Raw genomic sequence first — 23,540 nt, forward strand, 5'->3', positions numbered from 1 at the left:
TGCATTTGATACTAATGCAAGTGAATCTGTCCTTGGTCTACAACAGTTGCTTATATTAAATTAGGATGTTGATCCACATGTTCCTTAATTCCTACTGTTATGTTACATTTATGGCATTCATTCGATTCCAGATTCCATAGCTGGCCCTAGCAAAAATTATAGGAAGAGTATCAGTACATTGCCTCAGAAATATATAAATAGCTTGTTCTTAAATAACCCATTCAAATGTTCAATCACTGGTGTACAGGACTTGTCAATTGATGGTACTACATAGCATTTTGTGTGGGATCCAGCCTGCTATTTCTTTTTCCCATTTGTGTCTCCATTAATGAGCACTGACATTTCGTAAAACGTTTCATTAACCAAAGCCATACCTCATTATTATTTGGGATGTGGAAGAGGAGAGTTAAAGAAAATTGTTCAATGTAAATTCCCTACAAGATTACTAAGAACTTTTGGTTTCCTTGGTATAATGCTGATGGGTGATGATTCTGATTTAAATAATAATAATTTAAAAAAACAGTCAGTGAAGGAAGCTTATAATTGCATAGCTCTTTTCAATTTTCTGAGTTATCTATTGATTAAAGACTGTTAGGTGCATTGATCATTACCCTGAGAGTTGTAAAATGTCTTAAAAGATGCTAAAATGAGAGGTCAAAGTTTAGCTCTGCATTAGGTAACAGGGATCTTAAATCTGGTCACATAGTTTGTGCCTGTCAATCACAGGCACAGCCTCCCTTCCCCCAAACCAAATTAGCTGGCCTTGCACTAGGAAAGAGTGCTTGCTATAAAACTAGGAGTGAGTTCTTCATTTATAGAACAAGATGGAGAACAGTCATTTGCTTTGTGGTAGCTTTGAAGATGTGCCTTGAAGAAAGATGCTGTAATGACTCCACAAGGCATGTTGTGAAGCTGCAAGTGATCCATTTAAGGCCTCTGCTACAAGAAACATGCTTTGCGAAACCCTCACCCACCAGAAATCATATACATGGAAAAAGATGCCAGAAAGGAGAAAGCCTTTCAGATTTTAGCTAAGAGCACTGCATATATTCTCTTTCACCTTTGACTAGATTTTTTCGTTATTATATTTCCTTTATTCTGTAGCATTTGGGTAGCTGATGCTTTTGATATAATACACTTATTCTGGTGCATGCAGACGTTACCATAGAAACAAAGTTACAAAATGCAGAATTTAAGCATTACTGGTTTTGAAGATTGCTACAGATTGAGTAATTTAGAAGTGTTGCCTCGTAGGACTTGTGTCCAGTCCAGTTCTGCCATTATGCAAGTGGAACAGGCTTCCACTTGTGTTACAGGACTCCCTTCCTTTCCTGCCCCCTGTAGTCACCACCCGCTTTATCCTCTGGAATAGCACTAGGTGTTGTGGATTCTCTATTCACGGCTATTACTCTTCTTAGGCTCTTTCTCCTGAGCTGAGTGGCAAGCTAAGGACTCATTAACACCTGCTACGACAAATACTAAGAGAATTTTCTAGAGTTCGCTCCTTGGGCCACCTCATTTGTGTGCGGGCCAAGACACAGAAAATGGGAGTATATGGGAAAACCCTGCCCAAATCACTATTCATTGGAGGAAGAGGGGGGCTAGAGACACCCTTAGCCTACATTTTAGAAGCAAAGTAGATGAGAGAGTCCTGACTGGGTCTCCTGGAACTTCTCTTTTTCTTCACATCACTGTGCTGAGATAGGTGATGAATTAGGCGATGAGTTAGATAAGGACCATGGCATGGGGAATAGGGTTAATCCTTTCCAACTGTGCCATTTTTCTTATGCCCCCTGAAGTACTTGTGTGGAAAAGTGGTCTGGAGGGAAACAGTTAAAATTTCTCCCCAGCACCATGGTCCTGCCTGACCAAGTTTGCAGGGCACATGCTTCTTTTGACAAAAAAAAGAAATGAAAAAAGTAAGCATCAGGATCTCCAGTCAAAGAATTTCCCACATGTTTTCTGGTTTGTTCTTTAGCTTGTGTCACAGGGCAAAGCAAGTCTTGCCAGACATTTCATGCTTGCCCAAATCAAAATACAGGCTTGGTTAAGAATGACCAAAAATTGTGAGGGGGAACGAGAAGGTTGCCCATTGCACTCTATTCAGAGCCTCTATGTTAAAATACAAATCAACTCTGAAAGCACAAAAACGGCAAAATGGGGCAAATAATGTTTGTATTAACAAGTTAATACACACATACGTGCTCCTCTTCCTGCCATTAGATCCATGTCATTCATTAATATGGTTATATGTGGCTTCGACCTGTAGTGGGTTTTTTGTTCTGAACAAGAATATCATCTGTGCCACTTTCATTTTTGCTATGACATCTCCAGTAAACCACATGAAAGACCATTCCTTTTTATTCGAACTTCAAGCCATGTGAAAGTGTTATTGCAGTGGACCGTCAAACCACATTGCAGCTGTTCATATTCACTTAGACACAGTTGAAATAAAGCTCAGAATGTTCTGGCCCAAATCAAGCAGAAATTCTTAAAACGTTTTCAAGTGCTAGTACTGCTGCAAGCCGAGGAGCTTTACTGAATCCATTTGGTAGAGCCATGTTATTGAAAAGGCCTGCTGTCTCCAACCCCCTTAAGCACTCACCCTGAGGGTTGGAGAACCCTCTGGAACAGAATGGGATATGATGCAGAGCACTACCATGAGCATGGAGAGGGGGGTCACCCAAAATGTTGTGTTTTATCATCACATCTGGTTTGGCTCTGAGATAATAAAGTCACACATCTAAAAGGGTTTGCATGTTTGTAGTCCCATGGACTGCAAGAAGATCAAACCTATCCATTCTGAAGGAAATCAGACCTGAGTGCTCACTGGAAGGACAGATCCTGAAGCTGAAGCTCCAATACTTTGGCCATTTCATGAGAAGAGAAGACTCCCTGGAAAAGACCCTGATGCTGGGAAAGATTGAGGGCACAAGGAGAAGGGGACGACAGAGGACGAGATGATTGGACAGTGTTATAGAAGCTACCAACATAAATTTGATGAAACTCCGGGAAGCGGTGGAAGACAGGAGTGCCTGGCGTGCTCTGGTCCACGGGGTCACAAAGAGTTGGACATGACTAAACAACAACAGCTCTCTCTAATTCATAGAATTGGCAAGCAATCTGCCAGCTTCCAGAAGCTGAAGGAGGGAAAAGGGAGTTTATAATTTTTCCATCGGCAAAATTCAGTTCTTCATTATGATCTGTTTTTCGCCGGAAAGGCAGGGCGTAAGACTTTTGCATTCAGTTTAGGAATTCTACACACACTTAAATCTCATTGACCATATGCAAACATTTTACAATCTGGAAAAACAAAACAAAACAGCAATATGGACAGGAAACTGAATGCTGTAGATAGAAAGATACACATACCCATCTGGATGCAGATTTTGCATGATATGGGATATATTAAGAAGTTGTTTGTTTCCTGGATGGACCTGTGATTCATTGTTTCTGAAGGCTAATGAGGGCTTTTAGTGTATCTTTCCAGCCCTTGCTCATTCATCTGAAATTGAATCAAGGTAGCATAGGGATGAAAGACAACTGCTAGCCCTTCTAGCAAGAGACTGCTGCTGCTATCCTTCCCACCCCAAAATTGCTTCCACTTAATGAGAGAGAAAAAGGCTAATTCACATTTCTTGCTGTTAATGTAAGCTGAATGGGATGTTTCTTCTCCTGGCATATAATCGTGGGTGAGCAGGGAGAGAGAAGGATCATATGGTCTCTTGAGAGAAGAAGGCTGAATGTTTTAAAATAGTGGTTATAACACAAGAGAACAAACCCATTCCTGTTTCACAAATATTCAGAGCTGTCATTTAATGGGCATAGTGCTTTTTAACCACTAAACCACCATATGCACACATTTGCCATAACTCCAGTTAGCTAAGTACTACAGACTCCCTGCTTTTCAAAAGTCAAGCCATGGATCCTCCGCTTTTGGAAATTTTTCATATCTCTAGGGTAGTTTTTGTTATGTGGTGCCAAGGACCCCCTGGGTGGCTTACGCAGACCCCCTGGGATCTGCGGGCCACCCTTTGGGAACCGTCGATGTATACAATTGGATGTTCTGTGAATGATTTTATTTTCATTTATTTATTAAATTTGATGATGCCAAATATTTGCTGAAATCACAGTGATCCATAGGTTGAGAGGAAGAGCAGGGGGCTGGATTCAGTCCTTTCCCTTCCCCTGCCACACACGTGATAGACAGGGCTCTAGATGCTTTAACCAAGGCAATACACAACGTTGCCAGTGTGTGTGTAACTATTTATAAGCAGTTAGGTGCAACTGTAATTGTCATAGGAACAGATTAGGAGAAAACAAATGGGACCTTGCAACAAAACATTTGTTTTCTCCTATTCTGTTTCTGTTGATGGACATTGCCATTCAAATGGTGTGTGTGCACCGCGTCATGTGATCAATTATGCAAGGCGGAGCTTGCCTCCCCCCCATATTTTATTCAAGTTGACACCCCTGTATTTGTGTGTCTCTTCCTTCTGCCTCCTTTTCTGGCGATTCCATTTTTCTTTCCAGTCATTTATCAGTTCTCTGTGGTGGTGCCGTTTGGCTACATATGCAGGAAAATGCAACGGCTTAAATTGGAAATAGAGGGAATGATAGTAATGGAGTATGTTTCGGAAGGCTCGTGGCTGACTGGCACAAGGTGTTTTGGCATCCTGTTTACTACGATGTCCACTCTAACTTTGTGTATGACATCTTAGAGGGGAAAAGGTTTAAGGGTTTGCGAGGGTATAATGTTTTTCTGTGGTAATTAGCACCTGAGTCACAGTTGTGCATGTCAGTCAAAGTCCCATTTTCTTTGGCTTAATGCTTTCCCTGCTACTTTGTTTAGACTGCTCCCATTTAAAGTGTCACTCTAAAGTCAATACACACTAAGTGACAGACAGACAGACAGACAGACAGACACAGGAAACTACTTTTAAGGTGGCCATTAGCATTTGATTTTCACGCTATTGTCGCACAAGTTCATTCTAATTGTAATATGTTTTAAAACTGTTTAAGATTTAGAGTATCATATTTCAGGGTCTACATCTCTTTTGTTTCCTTATTTAAATTGTAAGTTTTTGTAAGTTGGACTAGAGAAAACTGGGTTCAGATTCCAAATAATCTGGTTGCATGGAACAGCTTTCCCATTGACTTCTGTGGCAGTATCATGGAAGCTTAGACACGCGGGCGGCCCTATGTCCACATTGTAGCACACAAGGCTTTTGGATTAGAACCAAAGATTCAAATAACTGCAAGTCAGCATCCTGCTCTCACAGCGGCCAGCTAGATGCCTGTGGGAAGCCCACAAACAGGGCCTGATCAATCTTCCTGCATTTTCCAGCTACTGCTATTCAGAAACATACTTCCTCTGACAGTGGAGGTAGAGCATATCTGGTTAGTAGCCACTGATAGCATTATCTTCCACAAATTGGTTTAATCTTCTTTAAAAGCCATCCAGGGTAGTGGCCTTTGCTCCCTCTTGTGGAAGCAAATTCCATGGTTCAACCATGCTTGTTGGGGGGGGGGGGGATGTACTTCCGTCAGTCCTGAATCTTCCAACATTCATCTTCATTGGATGTCCATGAATTGGATGTCCATGTTATAAAAGAGGGAGGGAAACTTTTTTTTTTTAGGTAGGCACTGGTGACTTCAAGATGGGGCTACTGCAAGTGGGGCTTCCCTTTGTGCTTGATCCAGAAGCTCAGTTAGTGAAGTGTTGCAGCCTAATCAGAGATCTGCATTGGTTGCCCATTCGCAACTGGGACAAGATCATTTTGTTGTTGTTTTTTAAAAAAATAATTTTTATTGGTTTTTACACATATTTTCCAACATAACATCCTTTTAAACATCATTTCGAAATTTTTGGCTATGACAGCCTAAGACGTCCTTCAACCTCAACTGATGGTTTTCTAAAGCCTTTCTAGTTATGCATTTTGTTACTATAATTATTGCTATAAACTTCAATTTCCAATACATCTGTTCTTAATTCTTTTCACAATAATTTATAAATTACTCCTTACAAAACATCTTTGAACCCTACAAGCGATGTCAATTGATTACAATCGCTTTCCAGATATATTGAAAACTTCTTTCATTCCTTTAGGAAAGTCTGGTCCTGCTGGCTCTGAATTTTCCCTGTTAGTCTTGCCATCTCAGCATAGTTCATCAGTTTCTCTTGCCACTCTTCTTTTGTTGGTATTTCTTCTTGCTTCCATCTTTGGGCTAATAGTATCCGGGACAAGATCACTTTGACTCATGTATGCCTACACAGTTGCTTCAATTTGTGGAACTAGCAGAGTTACAGGTGTCAAATGATACTCTTTCCGCACTTGTAAGTAATATTTTAGTGTGGCAGCACCTGTACTTTGGGGCTCGCTGCCTATTGACATCATGCAAACCTTTGCTGTATTCTTTTCAGGGCCTTCTTAAAACATGGAGAAGTTACATGTGTTTTCTCTCTTTTTAGCTACTGTTGCTTTTAATCATTCTTTGCATGTTTATTTTGAAAATTCCATTTAAAAATATTTTGAATTGAGAATTTAGATGTTATATTTTATACTTTTGTAAGTCCTTAGAGGTTTTCTTACAGTCAAGCAGTATATAAATGTTGTTAAATGGTTTGGTTTGGTGTGTTTTTTTTTAATAAAAAAAATCCACTTTCTCCATTCTATGCATAAGTATATACACTTCAATCATATTGCCTCTTGCTCAACCTTTCTCTATACTAAAAAGCTGCACATGTTGTAACACTACCCCAAAGTGGGGTTGTTGCATCCTCTTGATCATTCTGCTTGCCCTTTTGTGAAGCCCTTCTTATTCTATCCTTTTTGAGGTAAGGTGTCCAGAACTGTCCACATGCAATAACACCACATATTTGTATAATGGCATTATTATATTAGCAGTTTTATTTTCAGTTCCTTTCCTAATGGTCCCTAAAATGGAATTCATGTTTTTGACAGGTGCCATACACTGGTTCGACATCTTCATCAAGCTATCCACTATGTTCCTAGTCAATCCCCAGCAGTTCAGACTCTATGACGTTATATGTGATATTAAGATTATTGGGGTTTTTTGCCCTGAGATGCATAACTTTACATTATTTACATTGGATTGCATTTGCCATTTTATCGCCGATTCATTCGGTCTGGAGAGGTCCTTTTGAAGTTCTTACAATCTCTTTTTGCTTTAACAATGCTGAGCAATGTAGTTTCATCAACAAACCTGGCTACCTTACTATTCACCACCAACTCTAGATCATTTATGAACAAGTTAAAAAGCACAGATCTCAATCCTAAACACTTGGGGACTCCAGAGTTCTGGAACAGCCACCCCCACCCCCCGAGCAGCTTTTCAGAAGGCTGCTAAGGGAAGGAAGAATCAATGGAAATCTTCTCTCCCCTATGTCCCAGGAGTGTGCTGTGAACAGAACTTTGCATAGGGGAACTCTATGTAGATTCAAGCCAATGTAAACAACTTATAAATTGATAAATAACTAGAGATCAGGTTTCAGAAGGAAATAAAACTACTGAGGTTTTTTTTTTAATAAAAAAATAATTGTTGTATCTTCATCGTCTTAACCTTAAAAAAAACAAGCTGACATCTCTGGAAACAGTCAAACAAAAAGCTTTAAAAGCTATCAATGAAAAGCTAAGTTAACAGATAGCATATTGACCTAAAAATGCACGGCCATATGTGAAATGCATGAACTTAAAAGTGATACCAGGAGACACATGGCTGCTGAAAAATGTTAATCTACTGTTTTCCGGTCTTGGATTCCCATAGAATTGCTTAGCTCTTGGAATCAAGGTTTAGCTGGCTGTGACTCTTAGCAGGTGACAGATGACTTAAGTAATGGAGATCAATAAGTAGGAAGCACATAATTCAGTTCACTTACAACATAGCTGAAAATCAGTCTAGAAAATGGAGGGGAGGACATTTGTAAATGTGTTAAACACAGCCTATTGTATATGTCTGAATTATATTGCAGTTCTGGACTTGCTGAATGTTAGCGTCCTATCAAAATGCTTTTATCCCTGAACCATAACCTGTAAAATGAATGCAAGTTAAAAATATGTTGAAGCGAATTTTCCCTTTTGTTTCTAGTAATTGTCTGAAAGCTGTTAAAGCTCATTGATTCAATTGTAAGTTGCGTGGCTTCTTTCTGCTTTACAGTCTTATTCTTTGCCACTGTTTCCAGCATAAGTTCAAGGAAATGCTTGTTTACTAGAGTGGCAACAGACATAAGTACCCCATATCAGCTCTCTTATGCATGCAGTTGTACTTTTTAAGTGCTTAAAAAGTGGTATTTATAACTTTTCTTGAATTGTAAGGGCCACTGAAGGGTCACTTCAGCAAGTACAACTTTCTGACATATTTTCCAAAAAATTCATTAAATGTGTGAATTTTCATATCTATTAACTGCCATAGTTTCACCTATCTGCTGTACTGATATCATTCACCCCTTTCTGCCCCCTGATTAGATCTCTTTCCTCCAGCAATTCAAGGCATTTGGGACATCACAATACTACATAGCCAATCAGCTGTGGTTCTGTGCTGATGTCACTGAGGGCAAACATAGCCAATTTAGAGTCACTGGTCACACGGACTTCCCTTGCCAGTTAGTGATTGCTAAGTGAACTGAACATTGTGACATGGAAACAAACAACTTATTTCCAGGGCTATTCTTTCTGAATAAGTGAACACTGCCTTTTGCAACACCAAAAAGGAGATAGGTGGTACTGTGGTCTAAACCACTGAGCCTCTTGGACTTGCTTGCCAATCAGAAGGTTGGCGGTTCAATTCCGCCCGACAGGGTGAGCTCCTGTCACTTGGTCCCAGCTTCTGCCAACCTAGCAGTTCGAAAGCACACCAGTGCAAGTATATAAATAGGTATCGCTGTGGTGGGAAGATAAACAGCGTTTCTGTGCACCCTGGCACTTGTCAGTGTCCCATTGCACCAGAAGTGGTTTAGTCATGCTGACCACATGACCGAGAAAGCTGTCTATGGACAAACATCAGGTACCTTGGCCTGAAAAGCAAGATGAGCGCCACACCCCACAGTCACCTTTGACTGGATTTTGCCATCCAGGGGTCCTTTACCTTTTTACCTTTACCTTTGCAGCACCACATAAAAAACAAAAAACAACAACACCAAAAGTGACACTAAAATTTAACCACTTTTGATGCTGTCCTGGTTTTTCCAGTCCCCTAGGAAAGCTGAGTAGGGAGGCAGATAATGAGTTAGCCTTTTTTCTTACAGATGAGAGTAAGACCAGTTTGGGTCCTGTTTGCAGGAATAAAAACCATCAACAGTGTAAAAGGGGTTGGGGTAGGTATTTGGGTATTATTCAGCTTTCCCTTCAAGAAGGATAGGAGAGTGTTTTAGCTACAGCAGTATAAGATTTCGTTAGCAGTCTAGAAGCTAAAGTTGTATCACAGGGTCAGGTTTGAATCTTTCCGGTAATAATTTCTGCAGACATACTTGCTTCTTAAATAAATGAGACCGCTTTATCCTTAACAAGCCCTTCTCCCTAACGCTCATTTATTCTTCTAGTAATTATCTGTTTCTTTGTTTCTTTATATCCAGGGACGACGAGGAAAGCCAGGACTCCCCGGAAAGGCAGGGCCACCAGGACCGCCTGTGAGTAACTGCTGTGTGATGCTAAGTTCAGTCAAGAATTTGTAGCAGATCATCCAACGGTAGCTTTAAAAGAACAATCATTTTCTCCGCAGTATCTAACCTTTACAACTGCACAGGAAAAAAAGCATAGGAGTGTTGGAAGCTGCCTTATAGTGAGACAAACCATTAGTCCCTAAAGCTCAGTATTGACTGCAGAGTCTGTCTAGGATGTCAGACAGGGAACATTCCCAGCTATACCTGGTGGTATTGGGGACCGAACCAGGAACCTTCTGTATGCAAAGCAGATACGGTGCAATTGAGCCACAAGGCAAATAAAATATTTTGCAGACGCTTGTAGAGGAATGGAGTAAGCGACTAATAGGAAAGGAACATAACTTCTGAAGCTCCAGTGGAAATGTGAAGAAATTGGTTAGTAATTCAAGAAGCTGGCTATGTGTACATTATCTGAGGGATATTGCTAATTTAGTTTACCCAAACTGATGATGCTGTGTGCTTAAGATGGGATAATTTCTGTCTCAGAGGCGTAATTGCAAAAGATGAAGGGCTGCACGGTGAGCTTCCCAATAGTCCGAATGGTGGAAAGGATTATAACCAATGCTGGAAAGAGCATTCAACTGTAGATCAAATGAGTTTGCTGAAGAATTAAAGAAGATTAAGAAATACATAAACTGTATGAAAGGAATTGCAATAACGCATCACTAGAGGCTTTAATTCAGATCTAAGCATTTGGGGATTGTTTCCTTCGTTGCTAGATTTGCATGGTTTGGAATGTGAGCTTGCTCACATATCTGCCTCTCAAGGAAATTCCTCAAATCATGGAATGGATGCAGCCTCTGGAAGGATGGCATTTTGCATTAATATTTTAATGGAAACCTCTATTTCACACCCACACCCACACCCATACCACCTTGATTCTATGTTCTTTGAAAGCACACAAACACATGGAATGTACCAACGGCTAGATGTATCTTTTTTAGTAGATGGATTTATATTTCACAAAAAATTACTGGTTGTTGTTTTTTTTAAAAAAAGAAGGTGTTGATATTCTTTTGTGAATCTTCTTCTTTTCTGGTAGGTTTTTATCTTTTAAATAAATATAGTGATAGAAAGTAATGGAGTTCATGCTACAACTCCTATTGTTTTTGCAGAGATTCTGCATTTAGAATTAATGTGTTGTTTATACTCATGTGGATGCAATGGCCACATACCGGGGGGGGGGCTTCACATGAGGAATGACAGAATTCTGTTCCCCATTACCACACTACTTAGTGTGCATGCACTGGCATACATGGTGACCCAAACACCTATGACTTTGAACTTTGCATTCTTTGGCTGGGCAGTAGGGGCAGAGTGGACTGGGGTTTGGGTGTGCACTGAGAACTGTTAGGATTCCTGCTCCGTGTTTGCAGTCATGGGATTGTTGTCTATCACATGACGGTGTATGTTTTCATTCCAGAGTGTGGGAAGTGACGGAGACAGGATGTTTTGGTATTGCTGTGTTCCGTGAAGTGGGAATATTGTCCTTTGTTCTTTCTCTCTTTGCTGTCTGACGAGAAAGAGGAAGGAGCTAAGGCAGAATGCTCCGAGTGTATTATATGTAAATAAAGGAGATTAGCCAAAATGATGAGCTATTGAGTCTGTTACGCGAACTGCCAATACTCTGCAGGATCGTAAGTGTGCTGATGCTTCTTGGTATCAGTCGCTGTGATGTTTGGGCTAAGGAAAGCTTTTGAAGCTCCCGAATGACATACCAGGAGGGAGAGAACATGCAAGTCGGGCATGTGTCTCTGCCAGGGTCCTACACAAGAGTAGGACGATCCTAACAAGAACTCCCTTCTCCTGTAATTGCCTGGTGTGCTAGATGCCCATGCAAGGGAGAAAGGGGGGAATGACCGGAATTCATGATGCCTTGTGTATGTGAGAATTTGGTGCTCAGAATGTCCCTAAATGGGACACCCACTTTACGTACCCAGAGGAGTGATGTCAGGAGGCTTGTAATTCTGTATTTCAGATGTTAGTGTCTGATCAGTTTTCACTCTTGGATGTGGAACATGATGGGCAGAAATCCATATTCTACAGTGCATCTCCTTTAGAGCTACAGGGAATCTTGTCTGCTCTGCAACAAAAGTGTTTCTGGAGACAGTAAAAAATTACAGCTGTGAAGGAAAGGGTGAATAAATGGGAATATACAGTGCCTTCACTTAACTAAAGACAAAAAGAACAAACAACATAACAATATATCTCAGGAAAGGAAAACTGAGATAGTGACCCAAACAGTGCCCCCATTCATCACCTGGAAAAACAAGAGGGTAATAATTCTGCTTGACATAGACACATGGAGACTATTCCAGGAATACAGTTATAACTTAAAGGCAAAATCTGTGAAGAAAAAAATTCTAGTGAAATGGGAATACACTGGCAGATGAAGGTATATTAAATATATTAAAAAGTACAAAGCTGATTTGGAAATGTTCTGAGTTAATGCTGTTTAAGGTAGTCAACTGGTAGCAAACCTTACAGAGATTTTTTTTAAAAAAAGATTACATATATAATAATAGCTCTTTTTGTATTATAAATGCTGAAACACTTGGTCTTCTTGCATTAAATATGTACTGGATTATTTTTTTTAATTTTAGGGGGGAAACGGCGTCTAAAGTTTAATCCATATAACACAGGGACATTTAAAATGATTTTCACATTAGATGCTAAAATTGTGAAAAGTTATAAAGGTGAAAACCACTGACCACACACATCTCTAAACTTTCTTCTAATTCATGGGTGAGTCATATACTGTACATAACTGTCTGATTACCCTTGACATTTTTCTTTCATTTTCATTCTTCTCACCACCTTCAAGCTGATAATATTCATGATTCTTTAGACTGCTGCCTTCATGTCAGCTGATCTGATAGGGATGTTTTGGCATCACAACTTCTGTTTGTGGCTCAAATACCTCTGTGGATTTGTCGTTGAAGCTCTTCTGCTACTTTTCCAAATGCTTTTGGCGCGAAACCATTCAGAAGTAAGCGGGGGTTCATTTAGATTTTTAAATAAAAGGTGCTTCATTAGACTGAGAGCTTTGCAAAACAGCAGCATTCAATGAGCAAAGATTGGGGGCGAGGGGAATGAAATGAGGATATGTTTGAAAGAGGCCAGTAATGTACTTATGTGTGGGTTAGAGTCAGCAGGTAAATATGGATGAAAAAAGAATGTGCATGATTAATAACCATACACGGTTCTCCGCCCGTTCTCCACACACCAACCACCCCATTCTCCACACACATACTGCCTCCCCCCCTGCTGCCATTAATTTTCAGCTTTCACTTCTGCTATACGGTGCAATGATTTCTCTGTATTCTTTCTGATACACTGACAAAGCACAGATTTCTGGATGTAGGTCTGACTAGGTCCCCCAGGGGTGGGTCAGAGCAGGTTGCTGCAAGGGTAGGGAAAATGACATCTTACTGAGGAAGATGAATGTTTTTGTGTGTAAGGGGCTATGGGAGCAATCACAAATCTTCACAAATGGTCCAACGTAAGAAGAGCCTGATGGATCAGCCCATTGACCCATCTAGTCCAGCATACTGTTCCCACTGTGACCAACCAGATGCCTGTGGGAAACTCAACATCAGGATCGAGCACAAGACCACTCTTCCCTGCTGTGGTTTCCAGTAACTGGTATTCAGAAGCATTGCAGCCCCCAGCGGTGGAGGTAGAACATGGGCATCATGGCTAATAGCCATCAATAGACCTCTCCTTCATGAATTTTTCTCATCCTCTTTTAAAGCTATCTAGGTTGGGGGTGATCACTGCCTCCTGTGGGAATGTTCCATAGTTAAAAACATGGAACTTAAGTAGCATGGAAAGCATTCAGCTAGCAGTGAATAAAATCTTGGTTACAGCAGCATATGTGGGAGGACATGGAGAGAGCAGAGCGAGTGCAGTGTAGTGGTTTGAGTGTTAGACGAAGACCTGGGCGACCAGGGTTCCAATCCCCATTCATCTATGAAGTTCGCTTGGGTGACCTTGGGCCAATCACTTCCTCTCAGCCAAGCCCACCTCACAGGGTCGGATAAACCCGAAGAGAACCATGCTTCCTTGAGGTTCTTGGAGTTAAAGTAGGATATAAATGTAACAATGTAATAGATAAATCCAAATTCAGTTTTGCACAGAGCTGTTTTCTGATGTTAAGGTGATCTGTTTTTTGTTTTGTTTTGTTTTATTGTAACCCCTTGATCACTGTGACTGCTCTGCTCTGCGCCTCCACAAATGATTTCAGAGCTATTTTCTTGTTTGTCAAAGAGCGAGCAGTTTCAGGCACCACGTGATCGGACCAGAGCAGATTGGTAGTTTACTAAGGGGAGCTATTACTTACTTTGAGATGTCTAAAATTACTCTAATTCTCACTGGACCAAATCCAGATTCCACAGAAGTCATGAAGAATATTAATTGCTTCTGTTAAGAATCATGTTACTTCTTTGACATTTCTTTTTCTTTTACCTTAGAGTATTAAATTATTATTTTTTTGAAAAATCAGTAATTATGAACAAGAATTGGCATTCCCTTTTGGTGCAAAACTCTTAGATACAATTTCTTTTTCACTTGTGTTGTTTTAGAGCATTGTTCCATTATTTCACTGCTAGAGATCTCAGTAGTGTTCAGTTTAGTGTGTGGTATTTCATGCTGGAAAAAATACCCAAGAAGTGCATTTTTTAAAAAATAGAACAGCAGCTCCCTCTAGTGATTCTGTATCCACATTCTCATAGACAGCACTGAAATCTTTTCATTGAACAGTTCATTATAGTACTTAGAAAGCTTCAGAGTTGGTCCCTCAAAATAAGAATCAAAGAGCAAGTGAAAGGATATATTTCTTTGGAGTAGTTAGATGTTTGAACTGTTCCAAAAAGCTTTGGAAAGGCACATTTTTATTACATAATTCCTTCAGAAAATAGGCACCCCTGCATGCTTACTAGAGCACCTTTTCACAGCACTCCCTCTGGTTTCCTGCAAATTCATCAGACAGTGTTGCTGCACTATTGCATCTTTTTATTGGTTTTCAGATGAGCAGTGGGGAGAGGGGAATAAAAATTTACAGCCCTATAAATGTTTCCCACCCAACATGCTGTAATATTTAAAAGCCTGCCATCACAGCAATGTGGACCCACAACGATGTGAACTGCATGATGGAGAGAGGAAAGCCTCTCCTCCTAACAGAGGGGAGGAGTTGTGAGCGGGAGCCGGTTCCCCCTGCGTCAGTTTACCCGGCTGCTGCGCCCGTAGGCCAGCCAATAGGGCTGGCTTGCGGGCGGGGTTTAGCCGCATTCAAGCAGCCGCGGCAGCTCTGTGCCCTCATTCTGCACCCTGAAAAGCAGCATTGTTTGGTCCTCCCGACATCCAGATCATTCAGCTGGGGGTAAACGACTTAGCATTCAGGAAGAGCTTGGACTTGTTATTGAACATAAAGAAGGACTTAGATGAACTTGCTGCTCTGTTTCCCGAGTCAACCTTGTTTTGGTCCTCCCTTCTGAAGAGGAGAGTTTGGTGTGGCAGTCATTGCCCTGTGGCCATTGACAATTCCAGGAAACTCTTGAATCATGTGGTGGCTTGCAAATTGTGTTATATGAATGACCACATGATCGAGCACGCTGACATCAAGTTCAGCGAGGTGGCTCTGTTTCGATCCAATGGCATTCATTTCTCTAATCGTGGAAATGATGTGTGGTTGGCCAATATCATCAAAAGCATTAGGGATTGGTTGCAGCTGTGAGTGTATTTGGCGGTGAGCCCTTTTTGGCTCGGGTGGCAGTTAGGCATTGGAATATGTGTCGTGTGTTGGAGGGCAGGTTGTGGCCATCACCTAGCCCTCCCCTTGTTGGGTATTCCATTAAAGGAATCCGGCGGTCGTGGATCCTGTCCGATGCCCTGCTGGTGGCTAGGGCCATGGCACGACCCCCGGTGACATCAGAGGAAGCTTCCAGTTGTATTTGCATCAACAAGCTCCTCCCACTGGTTGTTAACCTTCAGATGACTCCCTGTTGAGCGGGGTGGAGTCATGTATAGATTGTTTGATCCAATGCCTATGCCAATACCACTCACATGCTGTAACCAATAAAGTTGTGGCCTTCTTTAGCCCATTAACCTAAAATACATGTGTCCTTGTGTCTTATTTATCTCTAAGTGGGTGGCGGTCCTCGACTCACAAATCTGGTGGTGATATTCGAAGGCACAGAAGGCTAGAGCAGAAAAGATTAATTAGTTTACAAAAAGTAGGCTTTGTTTAGAGAAATTACTGGGGGCTCAGAGGCCTAGTCAGAAACAAAATTTATTGTGAGAAGAAAATGAGAGATGGTGGACCAGCATCTCAACTCCCACACTTGCAAGCAACCTTGTCGCTTCTGATTTCTGTTTGTCCATCCATGGATTATGTTTTTTTTCCTTTCCCACCCTGCTGAGATCCTGTTTAGCAGAAGTTGCCAGAGGATATACGTGTTATTGTCTTTCCCCTTGATAATACACATTTCAGAGCAAATCACCATGTTTCAAACATACAACAATATTTATTTCTCCAGAATATCTGTATACATTCTGCTACAATCATTTCCCTTATCACACATCTTCCATTCACATGATATTGCTTTAGTTTTCTTATGTAAAGGAAGTATCTTTTGTTGTTATCCACAGCAACCATAATAACCTTCCAAATGTTCATTTAGAGCCCAATTTTCATTGCAGCTTTTGAAATGTAAGCAATTGAGTGGTATTCAACTATGTTTTACTCAACCTATTGCAATTAATAAACATGGCCAAGTTGGATCCATTAATTTCAGTAGGTCTCTTCTGATTACATCTTAGCTGTATGCCACCCAAGTGCATCATTAAAAATATGCATTGGTGAAATTGTGCTGTAAAAGTATTTTTTTAAAAAAGAACAATCTTGTGCAAGATTACCGAAAAGTAAGTTTGCAGAGTGCAACAGGGTTTATTCTCAGGGACAGTTTTGTAGGATTGCAGCCTTAATAAGTGTTCAAAAAACATAATTTGTTTATTGTCACTGAAAAGCTTCAATATTTGGCCTTCATTTTTCTCTTCAGCACCGTATACAGTCCGTTCAAAAAGCCCTTCATCCCCCCCCCCATCTGTATATTAATTCTGTATAGTTATATCCTGTCATAAGTCAAGATATACATTTTTGTGCCACCACAACAGCTATCTTAAGTAGCTAGTGGTTTGCTTTGGAAATCTCATTTCCAATGCTTCTGGAAAGATTGTCATCCTTCCAGGGTTTCTGGAAGTGAATGAATGTTTCAGTTAATTATAGTAAACAGAATATCAGAGGCATTATAAGATCAGTTCATGGGGGTATGGGTATTGCAGAGCTTTTTTCTTCCTATTTGCATGTGTGTTAGAGAAGAATTCCTTACCCATATTGGGCCCTATTGTTTGCTATTTTATTAGTTTTTCATCATTGGCAGGGCAAGGTTTCTTCCTTTTATTTTTATTTATTTAGAGCATTTTTGCTCCATTCTTCATCCCCAAAGGCTCCCAAAGCAGCTTGCATGAAATCAAAAGAAGGCACCCCCTCCCCGCAGGCTTGCATTCAAACAAATGGGGGGGGGGGAGAAATACAGCACACAAGGGAAAGGGGACAAGGAGGGAAGAGGAAAATAAAACTCAGAACTCCGGCACCAATTTCTAGACAGTTGTTCTTATACTGACCAGCTGGCATAGTTCAGAGGCAGGACGTGCCTGATGGAACTGGGCCTCCAGCAAAGTGGATGTAAATGAACCCTGCTTCCTATCTTTGCTACTGAGATAGCCTGATGAAATGGCTACCCCACCCCCATGACAGCTGAGGGAGAGGAGGCTTGATGGAGCTGGCCTGTCACAACAGAGCCGGTGGAGAGAGCTCTGCTTCTCAGCTCTCCCACTGCTAGAATAGCTGCCCACAGATGACAGTTGAGCTTCTGCCAGCTGTTACTGATACCTTGTGTGGCCTCTTCAGCAAGAATCTCATGCTTATTTTCATTTGTCACAGACATAAGGTGGGTCCTAATCATATTCCCTAGGAGGCAAATGCATAGTTTTGCAGCACAACCCTCATTGATTTGGGAGCCACCAGCATGTTGTGCTGCCTAGAAACTTGGGCTTGGGGAGAATTGGGTTCAAGGCCCACTTTAGCCGCAAAAGTTCAGAGTGGCCTCTTTCATCCTTTCAACACAAATATTCTGCTTCCGTGGCTCTTAGCTGCTTCTCTTTGATGCGGCTGCGTTAAAAGATCTCCGTGTTTCATTGCAAAGCATTTAGAGGGGTGGAAAGGGAGTTGGGGGGTGGGTGGCTCTGTTTACCAAAGAAGGCATAGAGTGGGTGGAAGTAATGACTCAGAAGTGTTTTCCAGATGGGCAGATAAATTATCCGCCTTTTAATGTTCCTTTTCTTGTCCTGTGAAGAAATGTCAAAAATTCTCTTCTACCATTATGCCACCAATACTGCCTGTTTCCTATAAATAACATTGATTAATGTATAGTGTTCTGGGGCCCCATGGATCGATACAACAATTCCACCACTGCTAGAAAGCAGAGATCAAAGTGCAACTAACATAGTCTGGACCCTTCACCCCACTATTCTATACACGTATCAAAACTTAGTTTTAAATTAATATTTCATTGGTATGTGGTAAGTCTGAAAAATATTCAAAGGAGCAGAATGTGCTAAATTATTATTCAAGGGAGAGGTCTTTTTGAATGACAGGTAACCTTGTGATGTTTAAACTTTTTTGAAGGGGGTGCTGTTGAGATTTACATCTTCAATAAGTAGATTGAAATAAAGAAGTATATACATGTACATACCCTGTTTCCCTGAAAAGAAGACAGTGTCTTATATTAATTTTTGCTCCCAAAGATGTGCTAGGTCTTATTTTCAGGGGATGTCTTATGTTTCCATGAAGAAGAATATGGTACACATATGTCTAATTGTGAGTCAGCCAGACTCCGTCAGGGCAGAGCGAGCAGCAGGCGGCTCTCTGATTTAAAGAGACCTCGCACTGCCTGAACAGCTCCGGCTGCGCTGCGGCCAATCACTGAGCCGTGCAGCGGCACTCGCCGTTACGGTCCAGAGGAGTCAGACGCCTTACGGTAGCTTCGGGGGCCTTATATTCCAGGGAGGCCTCATGTTCAGGAGAGGCCTTATTATCGGGGAGGTCTTCTCTTCGGGAGATGCCTTATATTACAGCGAGAGGCAAAACTGGAAGTAGGTCTTATTTTCGGGGGATGTCTTACTCTCAGGGAAAGACGGTACAGAGCTTTTCTTTCCCACTATACATTCAGACAAGGCTCAAATCCATGAGCTTCACCCATCTGACCATCTGTTGTAGTTAGGCTTTGGAGTGGAATACAGTGGTGCCTCGCAAGACGAAAAGAATCCATTCCGCGAGTCTCTTCGTCTTGCGGTTTTTTCGTCTTGCGAAGCAAGCCCATTAGCAGCTTAGCGGATTAGCGCTATTAGCGCCTTAGCGGATCAGCTGATAAGCAGTTTAGCGGCTTAGCGGATCAGCTGATAAGCGGCTTAGCGGATCAGCTGTTAAGCGGCTTAGCGGCTTAGGATCAGCTGAAAAGCGGCCTAGCGGCTTGGGAAAAAGGGGGGGAGGAAAAAAACCCCGCAGGAACTTGCAAGACATTTTCGTCTTGCGAAGCAAGCCCATAGGAAATTCGTTTTGCGAAGCACCTCCAAAACAGAAAACCCTTTCGTCTAGCGGGTTTTCCGTCTTGCGAGGCATTCGTCTTGCGGGGCACCACTGTATACTTAAGTAGGTTATTCTTAAGCCCCTCCCCTTAAGGACCCACATTGTACCCTTGCTGAAGTGACTCTCCCTTCACAGTTTTGTGCCTGCCAGCCAAGGGGAGGAGGAAGGGATAACTGATATTTCCAGTTGTGAAGCTGAGTGGAAAGCATGCTTGCAAGAAAGGCTGCTATACCTGGAGGTGCATCTCCAAAGCTTTCGGTCAATCTTGACTGAAGCCCTCCAGATGCAGCCTTCCAGATGTGTAGCTTTGTAGCCCAGAGACCTGTAGCAGTCCAGATGTGGCTGGACTACAACTCCTATCATCCCTTACCATTGGGCCATGCTGGTAGAGGCTGATGGGAGTTGGGAAGCCATCAGTATTTGAGGGGGAAGATCATTTTCTTTGAGAGTGCACTGCACAGATGTTTATTACTGGAACTGAAAGATCGGTGGCATGTTAATTTTATGCAAACATTCTTCTAATCCTACCTTTAAGACCAGAACAGATAATCTAATTATACTATTTGATCTTTTGTAATAGACAGGCCAAAGATCAGTTTGTTTGTTTATTTACTATCTTGCAGGGCAAAAAAGCAGGAAGTGAATCATGAAATTTGGGGAAAGTAGCAGAAGCAGGCATTATAATATTTTAATAGGGAATGTACAATCCTTCAAATTTCTTCATTCCTTATGCTGTGGGAGAAATCTCACTTGATGTCCATTGCACAGCCAAGTCCTTTGCTCACCACCAACGACAAGTGACACCCGAGAAGGTTTTTCTTTTGCTTGAACAGGAAAGGTTACAGCAAGTGATCATGAAAGTGATCAGAGCCTGAACCCTGATTTCTGTTTACAAACAGTTTTTATAGTCATATAGGTTAGACATACAAGACACCCAGTGATACAGTCTTACTGTCGGCTTAACTGCAAAGTCAGGTGTTTCCAAACCTCAACTAGCTATGCATTTTCCTGTTTATACCCTTGTTTTAAAGGTCATGCCTTTGCATGCTCTTAATAATACTTCTCTCTACACACACTCTTGTGATTTGCTCTTTCTCTGTCCCTCTCTAAAGCTATTTTTTAAAAAATGGAGATGGTCTTGCTTTGGTTGCAACACTTTTGTCGTGACAAGGTTTTAGAATTGAAGTGCTGTTTGATCTAAGGTAATCCTTGATAGCTAGACTGCAAAGGCTGGTCTGGGTTTGTGATGTTGCCTTAGCCAAAGAGGAAGAGGGGGACCTGTGAAGTGCAAGGTGCTCCCCACTATTGTGTTAACTATTAAAAAAGAGTGAATTTGTAAAGTGCATGTAAATCACAAACTGTCCTTCACTCATGGCTGCAGCAGCTTTGACTTTACAGTGGTACCTCAGGTTAAGTACTTGATTTGTTCTGGAGGTCTGCTCTTAACCTGAAACTGTTCTTAACTTGAAGCACCACTTTAGCTAATGGGGCCTCCTGCTGCCGCTATACCGCCAGAGCACGATTTCTGTTCTCATCCTGAAGCAAAGTTCTTAACCTGAGGTAATATTTCTGTGTTAGCTGAGTCTGTAACCTGAAGCGTATGTAACCCAAGGTACCACTGTACTTCACAACTAATTCTACACTTCTGTATAATCTAGACAGAAAAGAGCAGTGTCTAAATAATTGTTAACTGACTTGCTTCTGCTCACCTGTTTTTCCTGAATGTGGCCTTGTGCCTCTAAATTCCATAGAGCAGGCACGTCCAACAGGTGGATCACTGGTAGATCACTGGCTCCCCCCACAGAAGCTCAACAACTTTGCCTCCCTTAAAAAAAACTCTGAGCTGAACCCAAAAAAATGGGGGTACACCACTGCCAGATTTTAATTCAGATCGCAGAATCTTGGGAGTTGGCCACCCCTGCTATAGAGAGTTCTAAATGAACACATCATCTTCCATTGTCTTTTGTTCTGAGAAAAGCCATTACCTGTATGAGATATCTGTACCTCCATCAGTTAAATGGCCTTTTAGGTTAGCCCCTTCCACTTACTTGGGTTTTTCTCTCTTATGTTTAAAATGTAATATTCAAAGGAAGAACAGCTAGGGGTTTCTGCCTTGTGGAGTATTTGTGATGTTTGCCCATTCAGTGCATTCTTACGGAACAGATGGAGATTGCTGGAAAAAGCTTCAGTGTCAAAATGCAAATCATGCTCCCTTGACATATCATATTTACCTCATTTGTAGCTTTGTTAAGACACTTTACAGCTTGATTATATGGGAGCCAATCTATGCCCCCCTTAGGAAATGTATCCTCGGGATAGCCATCTGACATCAACAAACAAAACAAAACCAATGTATTAGTGCTATATTCTTCATACTGTTCTTCAAATTATCCCAATTCTCATTCTTTAGATGATAATATCTCTTGCTTATGAGCTTGGTGTACTGTGAAAAGCAATGATACTGGTATTAGAAGACTCACAGTTTAATCTTATTTGGATTTACTTGCTAGTAACTTCCACTGTATTCAATGGGGCTTACTCCCAGGCAAATGTGTTTAGGATTTCATTGTTGGATATTAGAAACCTTATCATACAGGCCACCTTTTTATTCTGAATTTTCAGCTAAAAGGCAAAGAAAGATTCATTTCTCTGATATGCTAACAGATCCCTGCTTTCTCTTTGAATGTGAATAGTAGAATTATTTCTGAAAAAGTAAAAAATTGATCACTACTTTTAAAATGTATACTTTTGTGGGGTTGCCTTGGTAGGACAAGAATAGTAATTTTGATCATATCCGGTAACCTCATGTTATTAATCTATATTTTTTTTAAAAAAATAATATTTATTAAAAGTTTAAGAATTAAAGAAAGAAATAAAAAAATAAACAATACAAATCAACACATTACAATACATATAAAAAAGCAAAAGACACAATACATCAAAACAAAAGCAAAAATAATTAAAAACACATCCAATATTTCCATATCTTTATCTTTCATTAACTTGTTTCATCGACCTCCTCACACCTCCCTTTTTGTGTTCTAGTTATTAATTATTTCAGCAAATCCTTTCCATCTTTCAATGTTTTCTGTCATTTAATTATCTTAATTTATTTTAACCTTATCTTACCATTAAAACCCTAAAACCTATTTATACTTAACTCCTTATAACATTTCTACTAAAGCCATATAATTTCATTCCAACATTTTTCTAACACTCATTAATTTTGCAACATTTCTCTAAATAATTTTTTTAAAAAAACTTTTCCCCCAATCTTCTTCCACCGTCTCTTCTCCCTGGTCTCGGATTCTGTCAGTCATTTCTATCAATTCTATATGGTCCATCAACCTGGTGCCTTTCTGTCCAAGGCTCTTAACTCTTTTCCATGTCCCTTCTGCAGATCTTCTTCATATCTCATGTTATTAATATAAAGCAACATTTTAATACATTATGTTACTCAAATCCATATAGAATGCTTTGTTAGGAAAAAGTTATATAATTAAAACGAAGATATACTTTCGGGTTATCAGCTGTTTTCTTCAAGGAAGATAACCAGTTCATTTGTCTTTCCAATCCAATAGTTTATTGTGCCTGATACCCCCCCCTTTTATATACATAAAGCAAAGGTATCACTGGAATTAATCAGTAGCTAGAACTGCAGATGTAAAACTAGGAGTTTTTGATTGGAATGCTGACTCAGCTATGCACTGTGTTGCTGAAAGACTAATGAAATAAGTATTTGTGTGAAGGAAAGTCAACAAACATATTTTACCATTCCAAAGGACACGGTGTTAATCTCTAAAGGCCCAATTAACTAGTTATGAAATTATGAAATTGTTTATTTACTCATTCTATTACTTCTGAATTTTTGTATGGCTAATGGTAATAAAAATTATAATACAAATATATTCAGTGGGAGCTTGCATAGATTCCCTGTTTCATTAGCATGGACCAGTCTTGGGTTATTTTTCTTGTTGTGATGCTAGAACATAGGTAGACTTTGAACTTGTGGATATGGCTAACGTTTATAAATAGAACCATTGCTTAAATAGTATGTTGTCTAAAAGTAAAGCATTATAATTGTAACATACTTCTCAAACTCCCAGGCAGGTCTTTCCCCTCGTCTGCTCCCTGATCCTTTTTAACTAGAGATAC

General features: G+C 40.6%; 1 protein-coding gene across 5 annotated transcripts in view; it reads left to right on the forward strand.

Annotated features, from left to right (window-relative positions):
* The window catches only part of COL19A1 (collagen type XIX alpha 1 chain), a 188,984-nt gene that overhangs the window by 111,195 nt on the left and 54,249 nt on the right, over positions 1 to 23,540 (forward strand). For all 5 annotated transcript variants that reach the window (XM_083497359.1, XM_083497360.1, XM_083497357.1 and 2 more), the window contains exon 17: positions 9,593 to 9,646. In XM_083497359.1, coding sequence (XP_083353485.1) covers positions 9,593 to 9,646 — 54 coding nt within the window. The remainder of the gene's footprint in view (positions 1 to 9,592; positions 9,647 to 23,540) is intronic.

The sequence above is a fragment of the Podarcis liolepis genome (genome assembly GCF_965112155.1).
Source record: "Podarcis liolepis genome assembly, chromosome: 3".
Lineage (NCBI taxonomy): Eukaryota > Metazoa > Chordata > Lepidosauria > Squamata > Lacertidae > Podarcis > Podarcis liolepis.